An 18,223-nucleotide genomic window follows, 5' to 3' on the forward strand; every position below is an offset into this window, starting at 1 on the left:
GCTACGCCCTCTCCCCGCTCCCAAGCCTCACTTCACTCCCAGATCTCCCTTAGTGGGAAAACTAGCTTCTGTCATAGAAACGGCCCATTGGTGTGATTTTTCTGTTAGCTCTTCCTCTGCTTCCATTCCGCAATGGAAACTCGTGTCTCTGCACATACTAAATTGTTCACAGCAGCAAGGGCCCATCAACAAAGGCACAGTCAAGTCAACTATAGTATTTTCACCCAAGGAAGTGCTAGACAGAAATGAGAATGAACAATGTACAACCATGTGCAACAACTTGGAGGAATCCCGGGACCATAAGTTTGATCAAAAGAATCCAGAAACAGAGGAGCGCACACAGTATGATTCCGTATGAAGCTGCTCATTCTGTAGGTGAAAGACAATCTGATATTGGCAATTCATAGGCCTCAACCAAATATCAAAGACAAAAACAGGTGAAAGGCAGGACAGGGGTTGTTCGAGGTTGGGGAGATGTGACTAGGAGGGAGCACAAGGGGACTTCTGGGGTCGCTCGTTTTCTGTGTCTTGATCTGGGTGCTGGCCATATATGGGTGTGTTCACTTTGTGAAAACACACCTCTGCTTTTGATCTGTGCCCTTTTTTATATGTGTGTGATACTTAAATAAAAAGTTAAAAAGCAGGGATATGCCTCTCCTCCCTCGGGCGGCCTCCACAGCTCAAGATTTCATCATTCCCACGGAGGAACATGGCCGTGCCCTTCAGGAGGTGGTATTTATTTGGTGTTGGGGCCCTTGTTAGCTCTCGGCCTGTTCTTTCCTCCCAGAGCAGGCTTCATGGTATCTGGCTGGTGTCCTTCCCAGGTTGTGCTTGGGGTTTAGCAATTTCCTCATTTCGTCTGGAACTGCACGCCAAGATCCACATTCAAACCCTGACATTGCCTTTACCAGCAGTGTGATCCCGCCCCCCGCCCCCAGGAGCAGCCGCTGTGCCCCTGGACCCTCGGTCTCTCCTTACATCACATGGGATAATACCATCTGCCGTCCAGAGTTACCACGAGTGTCACTGAGATGAGAGGAGAACACCTGCCAGGGTGGCATTCGTCACTCAGTCCAGAGGGGACTTGGGAAAGGCTTTGTGGGTGAGGAGCTGTAAAACGACGTGAGCCGGCCTTCCCAGCCTCAGTGGGACTCCGCTCAGCAGAGCAGGTGTGAGGAGAACACGCTCAGGTAGAAGGAACAGCACGAGCCAAAGCCCCAAGGCAGGAGCGTGATACACAACTGAGTGACCTCCCACCCCGCACCCCCAGCGTCACCGTCGCCACCTGCTGTCCTGTTTTGTGTCACTCCTAGATTTCTGAGTCCTCTCTCCTGTTAGTCACCATGCACTGAGCTCTGGACGAAGCTGTTCATTTTGTTCTCTCCTTCTGTCTGTTTGTGCCCCTTCCCACCTGGTGGCTCTTCGGCTCATCTCAGCGGGGAGCGGGCAGCACCCCTCTCTTGGCTGGTTGGCAGATGTCAGCTTGGAAGCCTTGCTGGCCCAGCCAAGCGCAGGGAGGAGGTGACGTTCTGGGGGCTCAGGGCCATGATGTCTGCCCCCAGCCAGACTTGAGCAGGGACCTGTGGGCCTTGGAGAAGGTGGGTGTCAGAGCCGAGTGGGGACAGCCCACAGCCTCTGCTTTCTTGTCCTCCTGCACAGTTTCAGCTGGGGCCCCAAACCCACGTGCCCTCAGCGCTGTGCGGGACCCACCTACCTTACAGGAAGGTTAGTGACGACTTCTGTGCACTTGAGCATGACTTCTGGAGAGCACAGCCACTCCTGTCATAAGTTCGGGGTTCGGGTTGATCAGGGAAGAGACAGGACAGAACCAGGAGGGGTAGTAACGACAGGCATTATTGGGTGGCACTTGGACAGGGAAACTCCTTCCCGGAGACAGTGATGTGGGACCACCACCCAGAGGGGGAGGGGGCGTCGGGCAGGAGGCTGACCTGTATGGGTGTCATCGCTCAGAACCACCATGGCGAGCTTTGGGTCACGGAACTCCCTCGTTTGGGGTCTTTCATGGCCACAGGTGTTGACTTAGCTATGGCTCCCGATGTGGGGTTCAGTTTCATGTTTGTAAAGTAGATGAACTCTAATTGGATAAAAAGACGTTTATGTGGACTGTATTTAAAGCAAGTGGGTGTGTGAGAATTTGAGTTTGGTGTCGGGAGCTTTGAGCTATGTTCTACCTGCTGTAAAGAAGTCAACGACAGGGCATTGTTTTAGGCTGATACCAGAGGGGCCGTCTCTGGCCCATTTATGTGAAGTCCCCCACCCTCTGTGTCTCTTCCTAGGTGATTTATTAAAGAATTTCTTTCAGCCCTGTGTACTGATTGTCCCCAGTTCTGGTATATTCGATTTCCCCAATCTCGTTAGACATCCAGTAATGCATTAGTGCCTGGGGGGTATGCAGGCCTCCTACAGACGGTGCCCAGGGAGGCTGCCTGCCTGCTCAGCCCCCGCTCATCACAAAGCCCGTGTCCTGCCTCTGATGGCTGTGAACGCTCACCGACTACTGTCCCCAGTGCGGTCTTCCGGAAATACAAAAAGCAATTCTGATTCTGCCACTACCTGTCTTGGAACCCTTCACCCAGCTGCCAGTTAATAGAATGTAATCTCTTGGGGGGTGGGGGCCGTTAGCCAAATATATTTACAGCGAAGGCCCCGCCATCTAGAGGATAGATTATGATGGATGACTTTATTTTCCAGATAACTGGGAGCATGCCTCCTTCAAGAATTACATTTTAAAAAAAAATTGATGGCTTGAGGGGCAAGTGTTCATCGTATATATCCTGTGCCATCTTAAGTAGAAGCTACTATGAGTACACTGTTTAGTTTTTAAATGGCTTTATTGACATGTAATTCACATTCTATGCAGTCTACCCATTTATCTCATTTCTTTCTTGTACCTCCTAGACTAAGCCCAGCGTCGGCACTAGAATAAGGTGGTAATAGCTGTTGTTGGATTGGACTGAAAGCATACTTAAGATCCCCCCTTTGGGATAACTCAGAATCTTCTTTCAGGAAGTAGTGACGCCATCTGCACCGAGTGACAGGAGCAGATTGTCCCGGCACTGTAGTGTGCCAGACTGCTCATGTTTAAATTTCTCACATCGATTTTTCAGTTTCACTTGTCCTACCTTCTTTCCCATGGCCAGTCATCGTTACTGGTTGCTGTCACCGAGCCAGCCCCCTGCTGCTGCCCCGGGCGGGGGAAACTGAGGCTGGGGCTCATTAGAACTGCATGTAAAACAAGAGCATGGCGCTGTTTGCTCTTAGATGTGATGCCCCCCCACCGGCTGGCCCTCACTCGGAGAATAACAATCCTTTATATCCCTGTGGCGGAGAGTTTACGAATTCCTCTCTACAGGACTGCTTAGCGAACAGGAAAATGGAGGCTGGGGGGCTGAGGGAACTTGCTCATGGTCACATGGTGTCCCCCCCCATGCTCTTGAACCCACCAGCCTTTGCGGAAAGTGACTTTCTTATGCTCTGTCTTTCTCTCAGGGGTCCTTGGTGAATTCTGTCATGGTTATTTAAGGAACCTCACCTAGAAGTCCCAACGCGCAGTTCCCCATCGACGGGAAGGCTTGGACTCCAAGATGATTATAAAGGAATATCGGATTCCTCTGCCGATGACCGTAGAGGAGTACCGCATTGCCCAGCTGTACATGATACAGGTGGGTTGTGGGGCTCTCGACCCACGCGTGGGGTGGGGTGGCGTCGGGGCCCTCACAGCACCGTGTCTGCCCCGCGGGCTCCTGGTAACTGTCTGAATTGCACAGGAGTCTGGCTGGCAAGCATGGCGCCGGCACACGGTGGTGCTCAGTCGCTGTTTGTGGCATTGGATGGTCTCTCCAGTGCCGTACTCACAGCATTGAACACCCGTCATCTCACTGATCCAGATATTATCTTCATGTGTGCTCGGTGCAAGCTGCTGTAACAAAACACCGCAGACTGTGGCCCTTGGACAACAGGCATTCTCACAGTTCTGGGGGCCGGGAAGCCCGAGACCAAGGCCCTGACAGATACTGTGTCTGGTGTGGGCCCCCTTCCTGGCTTGCAGACAGCCGTCTTCTCACTGTGTCTGACATGGCAGAAGGGGTGAGGGCGCTCTCGCGGTCTCTTTTTATAAGAACGCTAATCCCATCATGGGGGTGCTACCCTCGTGATCTAATCACCTCCCAAAAGCCTGGCCCCCTAATCCCATCACATTGGAGGTTAGCGCTTCACCTGTAGGAATTTGTGGGGATAGAGAAATTCAATCGTAACAACCCATTCGACAGACAGGGAGGTGCAAGATGCAGGCAAGTTAAATGACGTTTCCGGGAGCACACAGCCTGCCTCCCAGCTCTAGGGCCACACTTTCCTCACTAACCTGGGCTGCCTGTGAAACAGCAGTGGCAGCGTCGTGGCTCATTTACAGAGTCACGAGTGAGTCTGAGGATGACAGCCTCCTGGGACAGGGCAGAGGACCCACCCACTGCAGCCCAGACATTGCTGGCCTCCTACTCCGTGCCTGTCTAACCTGGAACATGGGGCCTGGAGCCCCGAATCTGGCTGACTGTGGCCTAGACATGCCCCCTGCACCCAATCACTGGGGTCCTGCTCAGTGGCGGCCCCCATCTCAGCTTCCCTGCCTGCCTCTTGCTCATACCCAGTGCCCCAGCCCTTTGCCCGACCTGGCAGCTTCCCTTCCAGTTGAAGGTCTGATTATGAACCTGCTCCCAGCTCAGCTCTGGCTCCTTTGGGCATGTGGATGCTTCCAGCCTCTGGCCGTGCTGCCCCCACCAGTCTCAGGGTCGTCTTTTGGGGCTGTGAGGGAAGGGAGAGCCTGGGCTGGCAGGGCCTCCACCTCCAGGCTTGGGTTTGCTTGGTGCTCCCACCCTTCAGCCCAGGTCCTGGGAGTTAGTTACGAGCTCCCTGCACATCTCCAGCCCCTAGCTCCCTCCTGGCAGGAGCTCGATGGAGCTGCTGGGGTTTGACCAGGTTCCCAACATGGGAGCTTGACTGAGACGAGAACAGAAGGCAAACTCAGCCTCTCTGGGGGGCTGTTTGCTCCCAGCTGCTTCAGACGCACCACTCAATTCCCTCTTGAACCACTTACCCCATAATTATTCCTAGAGAGCCAGGAGAAAAGAAGAGGCATCCACCCCCACCCCCCCACTCCCAGCTCTGAGCACCCTGGAAATCGCTCAGCCTGTTCGAGGACTAGGCTGATCTGTCAAAGCCACTGTTTCTCCTGTGGCATCTCTAATTCTCATTCAAGCCAGGGGAGCCCCAGACCACAGCAAGCAGCCCCTCTGCTCCACATGGCCTGCTAGGGTGGGGGGCTCCGACATCCTGGGGGACTGGCTTTCGTCTTCTAGGATAGCCAAGCTCTTTTATTCACCTCTAACTCTGGGCTCTTCAAAACCATCTGCCATCTTCACCCCCTCTTTTAAGGTGGGTTTTTGTTTGTTTGTATTTTAACATCTATCTTTATGCCGCTAATTAATGCAAGACGTTCCGTGGGCTCTACGTGGTACCTCCTGTGAGCTCAGGGTTACCTGTGTACTCTCCACTGATGTCTGCCTGCCTCTCGAGTCCCACCTCCCCTGCTCCTGCTCCCACATTTGTCTCACCTGCCTCGGGCCCCGAGTTCCCAGGGTCTCCATTCACCAAGCGGGTGGCAGATAAGCACGTTATCTCCATTGTGTGCCGGATTCACGGGGGTGAACGTACCTCAGAGCTCATGGCTGTGAGCTTATACAGTTTGTTCTGTCAGTCAGATTGCAATAGAGCTGTTGAAAAGATAAGTTCGAGTCACCAGACGTTTCTGTGCCAGGCCTGGGCCGAGGGCTGGGTATCAGAGCTGAATGGAACGCGCTTCCTGCCCCCCACACAGGGGGAGATGGGAGCGTGTGCAGCCCACTGCATACAGGCCTGCGGGGGCAGCGAGTTCCGGGAGATGGACAGGTCACAGACACGCACGGGCTTCGGGCCAGTGCTCCTGGAGTGTGTCCGCTCTGGGCTGGGCCTTACGGGATGAGAAGGCCTTCAAGGCAGGCAGCTCCGTGTTTGTGGGAAGAAGATCAAGACCTTAGTTCATTTCCCACTAGTCTCATTTACCAGCTGGGCTCGCAGCTAAGAACGGTCTGAACCACGGCCTCCTCGGTGAGGTTGTGAACAAGATGGCATACGCTCACGTGCCTCAGACTGTGCCTGACCAGTGCTCAATATACGTGTTGTTGAAGGTTTACACAACAAACAAACAAACAAACACAGTGGGCCTGGCTGGGAGAGAGCCTTCCACCCCAGGAGCGGCCCAGCAAATGCCTAACTCAGCACGAGCCGGCAGAGGCTCTTGGTCAGGACCCTGGACAGCTCCGAGAGCGGCCGCTGTGGGGGTTTTGGTCTTCGCCGGTCTAACCCTCCTCATCAGCCCCAGCGTGTCTGGCGGGGATGCTCCTCCACCCGCCCACCCTGGGAGCCTCCTGTGTTTGAAGGGTCCTGACCTCATCCGGTCTGTGCTTTCTCTGCACCGGCCTCAGGTGCCCCAGGTCCTGGGGAGGGAGACGGCAGGGTTTCCACCCCGCCCTTGCAGACACAGCAGATAGGGCTCATGGGTCAGGCGTGAGTGCCCCTGGGGCGCCGGGCCTGTCTCTGCTGCTCGTCTGCCATCTCCACGAGAGGCACCATGGCATGGCTTACAGGAATGGCTGGCAGAGAGAGCTTGGTCCTGAGTGGTGGGACGGACAGTCACAGCTGTGCTGGGGAGAGCTGCCCCCTCATGTCACCGCTGGTGGGGAGCCAGCGGTTAGCCCTCAGGGCTGCCCGCTCCCAGGCTGAGGGAGGCACCCAGGCTTGGAAGGACCAGAATCCGTATATTCACCTGCCCAATCTTTCACTGAACACCTGCTGTGTAGAGGTACCAAAGTGCTATGTGGCGATACTGGCTGGGGCCAGTCTGGGTCCCAGCGGCTCTGCCACCGCTAATTGTGACCCCTGCATCCCTGAGCAGCCGCTCTATCCATCTCCTGTGAGTGACTGCAGCCATCGCCCCCACAAGGAATGATGGTAGCGTGGGTGCCAAGGGCCTGACATAAGTCACCTGCTTTAATCCTCACCATACCTCATAATACCTGTAGAGTGGTATTATGTGTCCCCATCTTACAGATGAGAATTTGAGGCACAGAGAAGTCAAGGAACTTGCCCAAGGACGCACAGCAGGCCCTTTGCGACCAGGCTTTGTCTGCAGATGTGGCTGGCTGCCTCTTCCATGGTGCTTGGAGATTTCCTAGTCCACCCCAGCTCTGACCTTCTCTGAAGTCACAGCTATTGAGGGATGGAGCAAGATGCCTCACCCCCCACAGCCTCCAAAGCCCATGTACCCTCCCCTGCCCCCACACAGCCCCCCACTCCTCACCTCACACACACACCTATCTGCATGAGGTCACCTTGCAGGTGGCCAGGCCAGGTCAGTGTGGTCAGCTGCATGCCAGCAAATGTGCTGCTTGCAAAAGGCTGTGTGGCTAAGGGCTTGGCCCTGCAGTGGGGCTGAGGGTGGGGCTGGGCAGGAGGTGGCGAGGGGCTCACCTGTCTGGCAGGTAGATGTGGGATCGTAGGGGGCCTTCCCATTTTCCCCACAGGCAGACGGAAGCTCACTGACAGGAGGTGATGGTGGGCGCTCACCCAGCTGGTTGACTAGTTTCCCCCAAAATTCAGGTCCACCCAGAACCTCAGACTGTGACCTTATTTGGAAATAGGGTCTTTGAAGATGTACTTAGTTAAGGATCTTGAAATAAGATCATTCCGGATTTAGGGTAAGCCCTAAATCGGACGATTGATGTCCTTATAAGAAGAGGACAGAAAGAGACAGGAAGTTGGCCCTGTGATGGAGGCAGAGACTGGAGTGACACGGCCACAAGCCAAGGAGCTCCTGGGGCCGGTGGAACCTGGACGAGGCAGGACAGACTTTCCCCTGGAGCCTCCAAGAGAGCTGCCACGGTGGCCCTGCTGGCTTTCCCGGGAGGGGAGTCTGAGGACGACTCAGGCTGAGGTCACCTGAGTGGGCAGGGGCTTCTGTGCAGCCCCTGAGGCCAGGTGCGAGGGATCCTCCCCACCCCGCTCCCTCCCCAGTTGCCTGTCCCTTCCCACTCTGGGCTCCCTGGCAGGCTGGGCACCCCTCCACGTGGCCCTGGCCTTCACACCTGCTCACCCTCTTCTCGTTGAGCCGCCCAGCACCCCAGATGTGTTCATGACAAAGCGCCATGAACTGGGTGACTTAAAGCAGCAGAAACGTCTTCTCTCGCAGCTCTGGAGGCTGGGAGTCTGAAATCAAAGTGTCAGCGCGGCCTCGCTCCCTCTGAAGATGCCAGGGGAGGCTCCTACCTTTCCCTCTCCAGCCTCTGGTCCACGCCCGCGTTCCTTGGCTTGTGGCTGCATCATTCCAGCCTCTGTCTCCGTCGTCACTGTGCCGTCTTCCCCCTGTGTGTGTCTGTGTCTCTGTTTCCTCTTTTTATTAGGCCCACCCTAATCCAGTAGGACCTCACCTTAACTCGTTACACTTGCAAAGACTAGTTCCAAATAGGGTCACTATCTGAGGGTCCGAGTGGACACAAATTTGGGGAGATGCTGCAGTACTCGAACCATTATACCAGGGCTTGGGCAGATAGGAAGCACCCTCCCCGCTTAGAGTTTTGGAAACTGAGACCAGAGAAAAGCCACTTGTCCAGGATGAGAGGGAGTTGGTCATAGAGTTAGAACTAGAATGCACTTATTTGCCCTGTAAATACCAGAGGTGCCAAAAAAACGTATACACATTTTAAGAGATGTTATCTGTGTGTTACTTTTCGAAGTTGACTTGAATTACATAGCAATGTGTAGTATGGTGTTCACACAAAAGACGGCATTAATCAAATGAATGCTAGCGTCATTCATTGTATGACAATCTTAATACAGTTTTTTTTCCTTTTTTAAAATGTGTGTACATTTTTTGGCACTCTCTGTATTTATTGAGCACCTACTGTGTGCTGAGTTGTTTTCCTTCAGGAGCACATGCTGTGGGCCAGCAGGCCCTGGCATCAAACAGGTGCTGAGTTCAAATCCTGGTCCTGCCACGTAGTGACAGTAACCTCGGACAGGTGACTCCACCTCTCGTGGCCTCCACCTTCCCATCTGTAAACTGGGGGTAAGAGTCGTGCCTCCGGGGGTCATTGCAATAACAAAAGGGGAAAGAACAGGTACAGCACTTAGCACAACCACTAATTAATGAAGTGACTGGAAGAGGCAGGCGCTGACTGAGAAAGTGTCCAGGAAATGGTTGCTGCTTTCATTACGGAATCTGGGCCACATTCCAGGAGCTCCTTTAAGGAGTGAGGGACGGGGCCTCCATCTGGGGCCTCAATCAGGGGCTTTTTTTTTCTTTTCCTGAAGGAGACTAGTGGCTCTGGGCCACTGACACATAGCATATCTTCGTGCCCTAGGGAAGGTCAGGGCTGTTGGGAGTGCCTTGTGCCTGCGTGCGTGTGTGAGCATGTGCACACCTCCTGTTCAGGAAGCTGACTGAAAATGGCCTTGGCGATGTGGTCACGTCACCCTGGAAACAGATGCTGGCCTTCGAGTCCCCAGCATCTCAGCCACGGGGTTGCTGCATAAGCAGAAACCTGAGCTTTTGGATATTGGGAAGGACACTCGTGACAGAGAGGCAGTAAGAGGTGGCTCAGGTGTCGTAGCTATCGGGCGGTGCCTCAAGGCCCCCCCCCCCCCCCCCCCCGCCACATTCGACCTCTGAAATCTTAGTGAGGACAAGAGGCGGGATTGGTTTTTGTGCCTGTTTGGTTTGTTTTGTACACCTTTATCAAGATGTAAGTCACCCACACACAATTTACACACTTAAAGTGTACCGTTTAGTGGGTGTTAGTATAGCCGCAGAGTTATGAAACCATCACCACAGCCAATTTTAGAACATTTTCACCTCCTCAAAAAGAAGTCATTTCTCCCTCCCCCGGCATCCCTGGGCAACCAACAATCAGCTTTCTGACTATGGATTTGCCCGTTCTGGACATTTCATATAAATGGGATCCCACAATATGTGGGCTGTCGTGCCTGGCTTCTCGCCGAGCGTCATGATTTCAAGGCTGTCGCACGTAGCATGTCGGTGCTTCACGCCTGTTATGACTGAGTGATGTTCCCCTGTATGGATGTAATTTGGTTGTCGATTTTTCAGTTTGTGGACATTCAGGTCGTTTCTACCTTTCAGCCATTGTGAGTAGTGCTGCTGGGAACATTCATGTAAAAGTTTCTGTGTGTCGGTGTGTGTTTCCATTTTCTTGCATGTATACTTAAGGAAGCAACTGCTGAGTCATATGTTAGCTCTCTTCAACTTTTTGAGGAACCGCCAAACTGTTTTCCACAGCGACTACACCATTTCCCATGCCCACCAGCCATGTATGAAGGTCTCAGTTTTTCCACACCCTCACCAACACTTGTTAATTGTTTCTTTTTAGCCATCCTCATGGGTCTGAGGTGGTGTCTCATGGTAGATTCGATTTGCATTTCCCTAATAACTAGTGATGTCGAGTATCTTTCCATGTGCTTGTTGGCCATTTGTGTATCTTCTTTGGAGAAATATCTGTTCAAGTCCTTTGCCCTCTTTCGAATTGGGTTATTCCCTTGTTGAGTGGTAAGAGTTCTTTGTAGTTTTTGGATACAAGTCCATTATCAGATATGTTACTTACAGAAGTTGTCTCTTATTCTGTGGGTTGTCCTTTCACTTTCTTCATAGTATCCTTTGATGCACAGAAGTTTTAAAAATTTGATGAGGTCCAGTTTCAGTTTATCTTTTTTTGTTGTTTTTTTTTTGTATTTTGTTTTGGTTGCTTGTGCTTATGGTATCACATTTAAGAAACCATTGTCAAATCCAAGGTCATGAAGATTTACTCCTACATTTGCTTCTGAGACTTTTATAATTTTAGCTCTTATATTTAGGTCTTTGATCTATTTGAATTAATCCTTATGGTGTGAGGTAGGGGTCCCACTTCATTCTTTTGCATGTGGATAGCCAAGTGTCCCAGCAGCGTTTGTTGAAAAGACTGTTCTTTCTCCATTGAATGGTCTTGGCATTCTTGTTGAAAATTAATGTATCTGTATAGTATACTCTAGATATGTGGGTTTATATCGAGTCCTGACTCTATTCCATGGATCTGTCTATGCTATGGCATGCTTACATCATTTTGATCACTGTATTTTTGTAGTAAGTTTTGTATTTTGTATTTTTGTATTTTGTATTTTTGTATTTATTTTGTAGTAAGTTTTGGTATAGGAAAGTGTGAGTGTTCCAACTTTGTTTTGTCTTCAAGATTATTTTGACTATTTAAAATCCCTCTCAATTTCATATGAATTTTAGGATGAGTTTTTCCATTTCTACTACAAAAAAGACCACTGGGATTTTGATAAGGATTGCATTGGATCCATAGATTGCTTTGGGGAGTATTGGCATTTTAATAATATTAAATCTTCCAGTGCACGAAAACAGATGTCTTTTCATTTATTCAGGTCTTTCATTTCTTTCAGCAATGTTTTATAGTTTTCAGCATACAAGTCTTTTACCACCTTGGTTAAATGTATCCCTAGGTGTTTATTCTTTTGGATGCTATTGTAAATGGAAATAATTTCCTGATTTTCTTTGTGCGTTGCTTTTTTTTTAAGTGTATTTTTCCAGGACCCATCAGCTCCAAGTCAAGTAGTTGTTTCAATCTAGTTGTGGAGGGTGCAACTCTCCACATTGTGGAGGGTTCAATGTGGGGATTGAACCAGCAACCTTGTTGTTAAGAGCACCGCGCTCTAACCAACTGAGCTAACCGACCACTCCTTTGTGCGTTGCTTTTGCATGTTGATTTTGTATCCCACAACTTTGCTGAATTCATATATTAGGTCTAACAGGTTTTTAGGGGGATTCTTGAGGTTTTTCTGTATATGAGATTATGTCATTGACAAATTGAGATCGTTTTAAATTCTTCCTTTCTAGTTTGGATGCCTCTAGTGATTTCTTTTTCTTGCCTAATTTACCTGGCTGGGACCTCCAGTACAATGTTGCATAGAGGTGAGAAAGCGGGTATCTTCATCTTGTTCCTGACTTTGGGAACACTTTCAATCCCGGGACAGGCAGGAGTCAGAATGGAAGACTTTGCATGAGCAATGCTGAGATTCGGTGGGAACTGTGGCCTGTTCAGTCTCCTTCAAAATTGCTAGGGCATGTGGAGCCTGGGTCTGGATTTGGGGGTCCTGAGGTGAACAGGAGGAGCCAGGCTGGTTGGCCAAAGCCCCGCCTTCCCTTCAGCACCTGGCGGCCCAGTCCTGAGCCCCTTCCTGTTTGCAGTGCTCTGGCCCCATACCTTATGGGTGCTTTTGTTCCCACAGAAGAAGAGCCGCAACGAGACGTACGGTGAGGGCAGCGGCGTGGAGATCCTGGAGAACCGGCCGTACACGGACGGCCCCGGCGGCTCCGGGCAATACACACACAAGGTGTACCATGTGGGCATGCACATCCCCAGCTGGTTCCGCTCCATCCTGCCCAAGGCGGCCCTGCGAGTGGTGGAGGAGTCTTGGAATGCCTACCCCTACACGCGGACCAGGTGAGCCTGGAGGGAGCGCCTGCCGCGTAGAGCCCAGGGGCAGCCCTCCATGTGGGCTCAGCCCCTGTCCCTCAAGGAGCCCAGGCTTCTGGGGGGCTGAGCCTCCGTTCCAGGTGGGGGCAGCCTGAAGGTTCTCCAGGGCTCCCCTCAGGGAACAGGCAGGAAGAGGAAGCAGGCACACATGGATACCTTCCAGCCTGCCCAGGGGAGGGGGCCGGGAAGGTGTGAGTCCAGTGAGGGCCATCTGAGACCCCCGTGCCATCTGGGAAGGCTCAGGGAATGCAAACCCACTTTGATGTTCGCCTGAAAAAGCAGGACAGTCAGCTGGCTGGGAGGAGGCACGAAGGAGAGTAGACCAGACGGCCCAGATCCTGTCCGACTCTGAGGCTTTCCGCTCCGAGGATGTTTTATGACACCCCATACTGAGCCTCCCCTCAGTAGGGGGTTCTTCACTCTGTGCCCCCACCCCACCCAATGTAGCTGAGCACACCTGGGTTAGAACAGATGGGGGCTGCCCCCAGCTGTCTGCCCCCTTGCTGCGCAGGTAGGGTTCCCATGAGTCTCCTAGGGCTTCCTTCTCCACACGTGGTGAGGGCCTAGAGCTTCCTGAAGGATCCACGGAGGTTGTTTGTCCTTCCAGCACCACTTACGGCTGCTGGGCTCATCTCCAGTCAGGAGAGAGGGGCTGAAGGGCCATTCCCTTGTTGCCAGTCCTGATTCCTTGGGGGTCAGGGAGTGGCATGTCACACGAGTGCTCGCCCACGTTCAGCCCGCTTAGCAGTAGGCCGCCATAGCTGTGCTTGTGTCCACACCATGCCTTACATACATGGACGATGGACACAGGGTTTCCGGCAACTTCCTGCAACATCTTCTTGTTCCCCCGAACCCATCCCTCCCTCCTCCAAGCCTGGCCTGGACTGTTCTTGGGACAACGTGAAGGTCCAGGAGGCAGACGGGACAGATGAGTCTTGGCCACCACTCCAGCCTCCTTCTCCTCCCACCTGGGCCCCACAGGGGGCTCTTGTCTGCTGCCCAAGGGGGTCTGGCAGGCCCTTGCCCAGCATGCCCCACACCCACCCCCTCCAAATGCCGGAGCTGAGGGCTGCTTCCTTCCCCCACAGGTTTACCTGCCCTTTTGTGGAGAAATTCTCCATCGACATTGAAACCTTTTATAAAACTGATGCTGGAGAAAACCCCAACGTGTTCAGTCTGTCTCCGGTGGAAAGGAACCAGCTGGTGATCGGTAACTGTCCACTGTGACACCCCTGCCCTGGGAAGGGCAGGACCCTGCAGGGCCATGTTGTGGGTTTCCCTGTCCATGCGCCCCTCGCTTCTGCCCCTCATCTCCTGGCCTGGCAGGTACCAGACCCGCTCCTGTCCTGGGTGAGGCAGTCAGAGTGGTGAGCAAGCCTCAGGGAGTGCCAGGGGAAGCACGATAGGTCTTCTTGACCCCATTTTCTTGACATACACACTGAGGCGAAGTGCCTTTCCCACCCTGAGACCCTTCCCTCTGTCCTTTCGAGGTGCCCCGATCCCCAGAGGTACACATGTATATGTTCAGGGGGCCATCTCAGCCTGACAGCCATGCATGAGTGCAGTGGGCCTGGCTGGGGCCTGTGTCCCCTTAATGACAGGTGGCCTCTACTCCACTTCCCTCCAGCTGACCATGCCATGCAGGAAACGGCCCCATTTTTAAATCTGCTTTTTTCAGAGAGGCCAGAAATCAGGATTTTCATGTGAAATCTCCCAATTCCTAAATGTTGACAACTCATTAAAAATCTTTGTGAAGAAACGTACAGTGACCAAACAAAACACATCTGTGGATCAGATGCAGCTCCAGCAGCCCCCGTTCTGCAGCTCGGGGTCTCAGACCCAAAGGAGCGAGTCACGTGAGGAGTTTTGGGCAGGTGCACGGCTGGCAATGGAGAGGTGGCTGCCAGCGCCCAGGAGCGAACTCCCAGCCTCTGATGGGAGTGAAAGGCTTTTTCCTAAGACCCCCCAACCCCCTCCCTCCTGCCAGAGTTTTTCAGCCCCACGGGCGTCTGGGAGCTGTTAGCAGGGCTGCCTCCTTCTGGGGTCACTGAGGGAGAATCTGCTCCGGGCCCCGCCCCTGGCTTCTAGTGGCTGCTGACAATCTTTGGGGTTCTTTGGCTTGTGAACACATGCCCCCAATCTCTGCCTTCATCTCCACATGGTGCTCCCCCAGTGTGCGTGTCTGTGTCCACACGTCCTCGTTTTATAAGCACACACCAGTCATATTGGATAAGGGCCACCCTAATGACCTCATTTTAATTTGATTACTTCTTTACAGGACCCATCTCCAAATAAGGTCCTGTTTTGAGGTATTAGAGGTCAGGACTCGCAACTCCAATATGAGTTGTGGGGCGGTGGGGGATGGGGGGGGCGGGACAACACATTCCAGCCGGAACAGGAAGGAAGGACCCAGCATGACGCAGGTCCTCCGACATCTGTTATCTGGCCAGCATCAGCCCTGGCCTGAGCTCCGGGGGTTCGCTCCGGAGGCCTCCTGCCAGGGTCCCCAATCCCAGCCCTCTCCTTGGTGGTCTTTCTGCCTGAGCAGGCGAGGTATGTGGTCTGCTTCTCGAAGGACATTCATCCCTCCCTGAATGCCACTGCCCTCGGGCCGCCCCTGACCCCTCACTGGTCTTGGTGGAGCCAATATCTGTGTCTGCAAACTGTAGCCCAGACCTGGTTACAGCAAGCCGGGGAGATGAGGCAGCCAGGGCCGGCTGGGGCAGAGCTGCCCTAGTGCCATCATCCCCACACATCCAAAAGAAAGGCTCAGAGCCGTAAACCGTGTCCTGGGTTCCTTCTCAGCACGTGTGTCCCAGCCCTGCTAATGCATGGGCCTCAGGAGCCAGCACAACAGATGGTTTTGATTGGGGGGAGGAGGAAAGTGACAAGGGGTGGCGTGGCTCACGTCCTTCCCAGTGGCTGCCATTCCTCTTGTCCACTCTTCCCCCAGGTCCTTCCAGCCCCCAGCCCTATGGTGTGTGCTACTTGCTGTCAGGCCCGTCCTGGGCCCCTCCTCCTGCCAGTCCCTTCAGATGGCCCTTCCGGTCTCCTCCCTTCTGTCTAGGCGGGGTTTCCTACAGGCCAGCCTGACTTAAGACCGGATACAGTGCCACTTCCCCCTCGGCACTATCCGGGCACTTAGCCTGGTGAGAAATGGCCGACATATCCCCATCTCCTTCCCACCGCGTGGACACCCTGGTGGCGCCCTCAATCTCGGTCAAAAATCAACGCTTCTGGGACAGTCTCGGCCTCCCAGTTCTACTCTTGTAGCTGAAATGCCACCTTTTCTGGGAAGCTTTTCCTGGCCTCTCTTCTCATCCCCCACCACACCCCACACCCCCCATGCTCCATCAGCTCTTCATCTGCTCTGGAAAGTGGTAGAATGCACAGGAAACACGGGGTTTGCTGAAATGGTTTGAAAGGGCAATGAGGAAAGACACAAGCCTCGCAGTCAGGAGAGCTCGAGGTCAGAGTGGCCCAGAGCCCAGCCCCATGTCAGGCTCTGCCAGGATTTGGCGGTGGCAGGGACATGGGGAGGAGACAGACAGGGAGGGGTGGGATGGAGGTTGGGGCAGAAGTGGCCACTCGCAGGCTCTCTCTGCAGACTTCATCGATATTGTGAAGGACCCCGTGCCCCCCAACGAGTACAGGACGGAAGAGGACCCCAAGCTCTTCCACTCCATCAAGACCCAGAGGGGGCCACTGTCTGAAAACTGGATCGAGGAGTACAAGCGGCAGGTCTGCCCCATCATGTGCGCCTACAAGCTGTGCAAGGTGGAGTTCCGCTACTGGGGCATGCAGTCCAAGATTGAGAGGTTCATCCACGACACAGGTGAGCACCTGCGTCCCCGCCTGCCCGCCACTCTGTGCCTGTCAGTTCTGCGTTCTGTCTTACTCCCCAAAGCTGATTCCAAAGCCCACGTGCAGCTTCCCACCTGGTTTGTCTCGACCACCTGTAAACACCTGTCAGGCCCCTCCAGATGGCAGGCAGTGTATGTCGTCCCCAGGGAAATCCAAGACCCTGCCCCCCAGATGCTCGTGACCAGTTTGTGTTTGTGACATGTAGTGCCACGCCCTGTAGGGAAACAGTCCCAGGGGACAGCCTCTCTGCTGCTCATCAGGACCTCTCCGCACCAGAGGCCCTGCCCCAGCTCTGCCTCCCCGTTGGGCTGGAAGTACCAGGGGCAGAGCTCTTGGTCATCTTAGTGTCTCTGTACCACACCAGCCTGGCCTGGAGCAGGTGCCCAGGGAACAGGTGGACCAACAGGTGACCTGGCGTTCCTGGCCCATTTCCTGCTGATCGGACTCCTGCTCCCCTACAGCCCTCAGCTGTCTACCTGTCCCCCAGGTCATGGCTGGAGCTCAGTGCCAAGCGCCTGTCCCAGCCCAAGGCTGGTGATCCAGGAGTGGCACCTGGACATCACCTTTTGACTCCAAGAGCAAAGAGACTTAGTTTAGACATGAACAGAGCCATGCTGTTGATAGTGTGCTTCACACATGTCATTGTCAGCTCACAATGACCCATGAGGGTGACCACTGTCAACCTTGTTTGTGGAGGACACTGAGGCCCAGTGCTGGGTCTGAACCCAGATGTCCCATCCTGAACCAGCGGGCAGGGGCCTCTCATCGGACGGTCTGCTCAGCATGGGTGCTGGCTGAGCCCGGTGTGGCATGCCTGCAGCCACAGCCCGGGGCTTGGTGGGGCACGGACAGTCCGGGCTAAAGGAGGGCACCCTCGCAGGAGCAGGGGTGAGAGGGGTTCCCTAGGCGGGCCCTTAGGAATGAAGAGAGTTAGAAAGGACAGCTGGGGAGGCTCAGTGGCCTTTCTTTAGGGAAGTGTAAGATGTGTTCCCTGAGACAAAGTGACGTCCCTCCCAAGTCTGTCCTCTGGCGAAACTCACATGCACCTTCTGGGACGTTCACAGCAACAGCTTTGTCACAGCAACAGCTTTGTCAAAGCAAACGGACAAACAAACAATGAAAGTGAGCCAAAAGCCCATTGGCAGGAAAAGGAATAAATTAAATGTGGTGTTTCAACCAAATAAATAGATACCATACAGGCACAAACCTCAAACACCCTCTCACCCCCGCAAAAAACAGCAAGTGGCAAAAAAATACACGCAGTGCGACACACACATAGGAATGTCAACAACATGCAAATCAACCCAACATATTGGGTAGAAAAACACACCTGTGTATTAAAAGCAGAAAGAAAAACAAGTGATAGACACAAAATTCAAAATGGATTCTTTTGGGGCGGGGGGAGGAGATGAGTCCGAGAGGCCATCCCCGAGCTCCGTGCCTGCTCCCTGCTGGGTGGTGGGGCTGTCGATGCTTTATTTCTGCTTAGTGGTTTCTTAACCAGCTTTACTGAGGCCTAATTTTACATGCCATACACTTCACCGTGCATTTAAGAGGACAGTTCCGTAAGTTTTAGTATATTCCCAGAGTCGTGTGCACAGTTCTAGAACATTCCATCCCCTCAGAGTCTTTTGTTCCTGTTCACAGTCATCCTCACTCCCACCCCAGCCCAGGGCAACCCCTATCCTCTTTCTGTCTCTATAGTT

At 53.4% G+C, this 18,223-nt stretch overlaps 1 protein-coding gene across 3 annotated transcripts in view; it reads left to right on the forward strand.

The window, feature by feature from the left end:
* The window catches only part of PITPNM2 (phosphatidylinositol transfer protein membrane associated 2), a 72,630-nt gene that overhangs the window by 33,832 nt on the left and 20,575 nt on the right, over positions 1 to 18,223 (forward strand). For all 3 annotated transcript variants that reach the window (XM_081036719.1, XM_081036717.1, XM_081036718.1), the window contains exons 2-5: positions 3,511 to 3,683; positions 12,406 to 12,620; positions 13,742 to 13,863; positions 16,261 to 16,488. In XM_081036719.1, the coding sequence (XP_080892845.1) occupies positions 3,606 to 3,683; positions 12,406 to 12,620; positions 13,742 to 13,863; positions 16,261 to 16,488 (643 nt within the window). In that variant the 5' untranslated portion in view covers positions 3,511 to 3,605. The remainder of the gene's footprint in view (positions 1 to 3,510; positions 3,684 to 12,405; positions 12,621 to 13,741; positions 13,864 to 16,260; positions 16,489 to 18,223) is intronic.

The sequence above is a fragment of the Rhinolophus hipposideros genome (assembly GCF_964194185.1).
Source record: "Rhinolophus hipposideros genome assembly, chromosome: 24".
Classification (NCBI taxonomy): Eukaryota; Metazoa; Chordata; class Mammalia; order Chiroptera; family Rhinolophidae; genus Rhinolophus; species Rhinolophus hipposideros.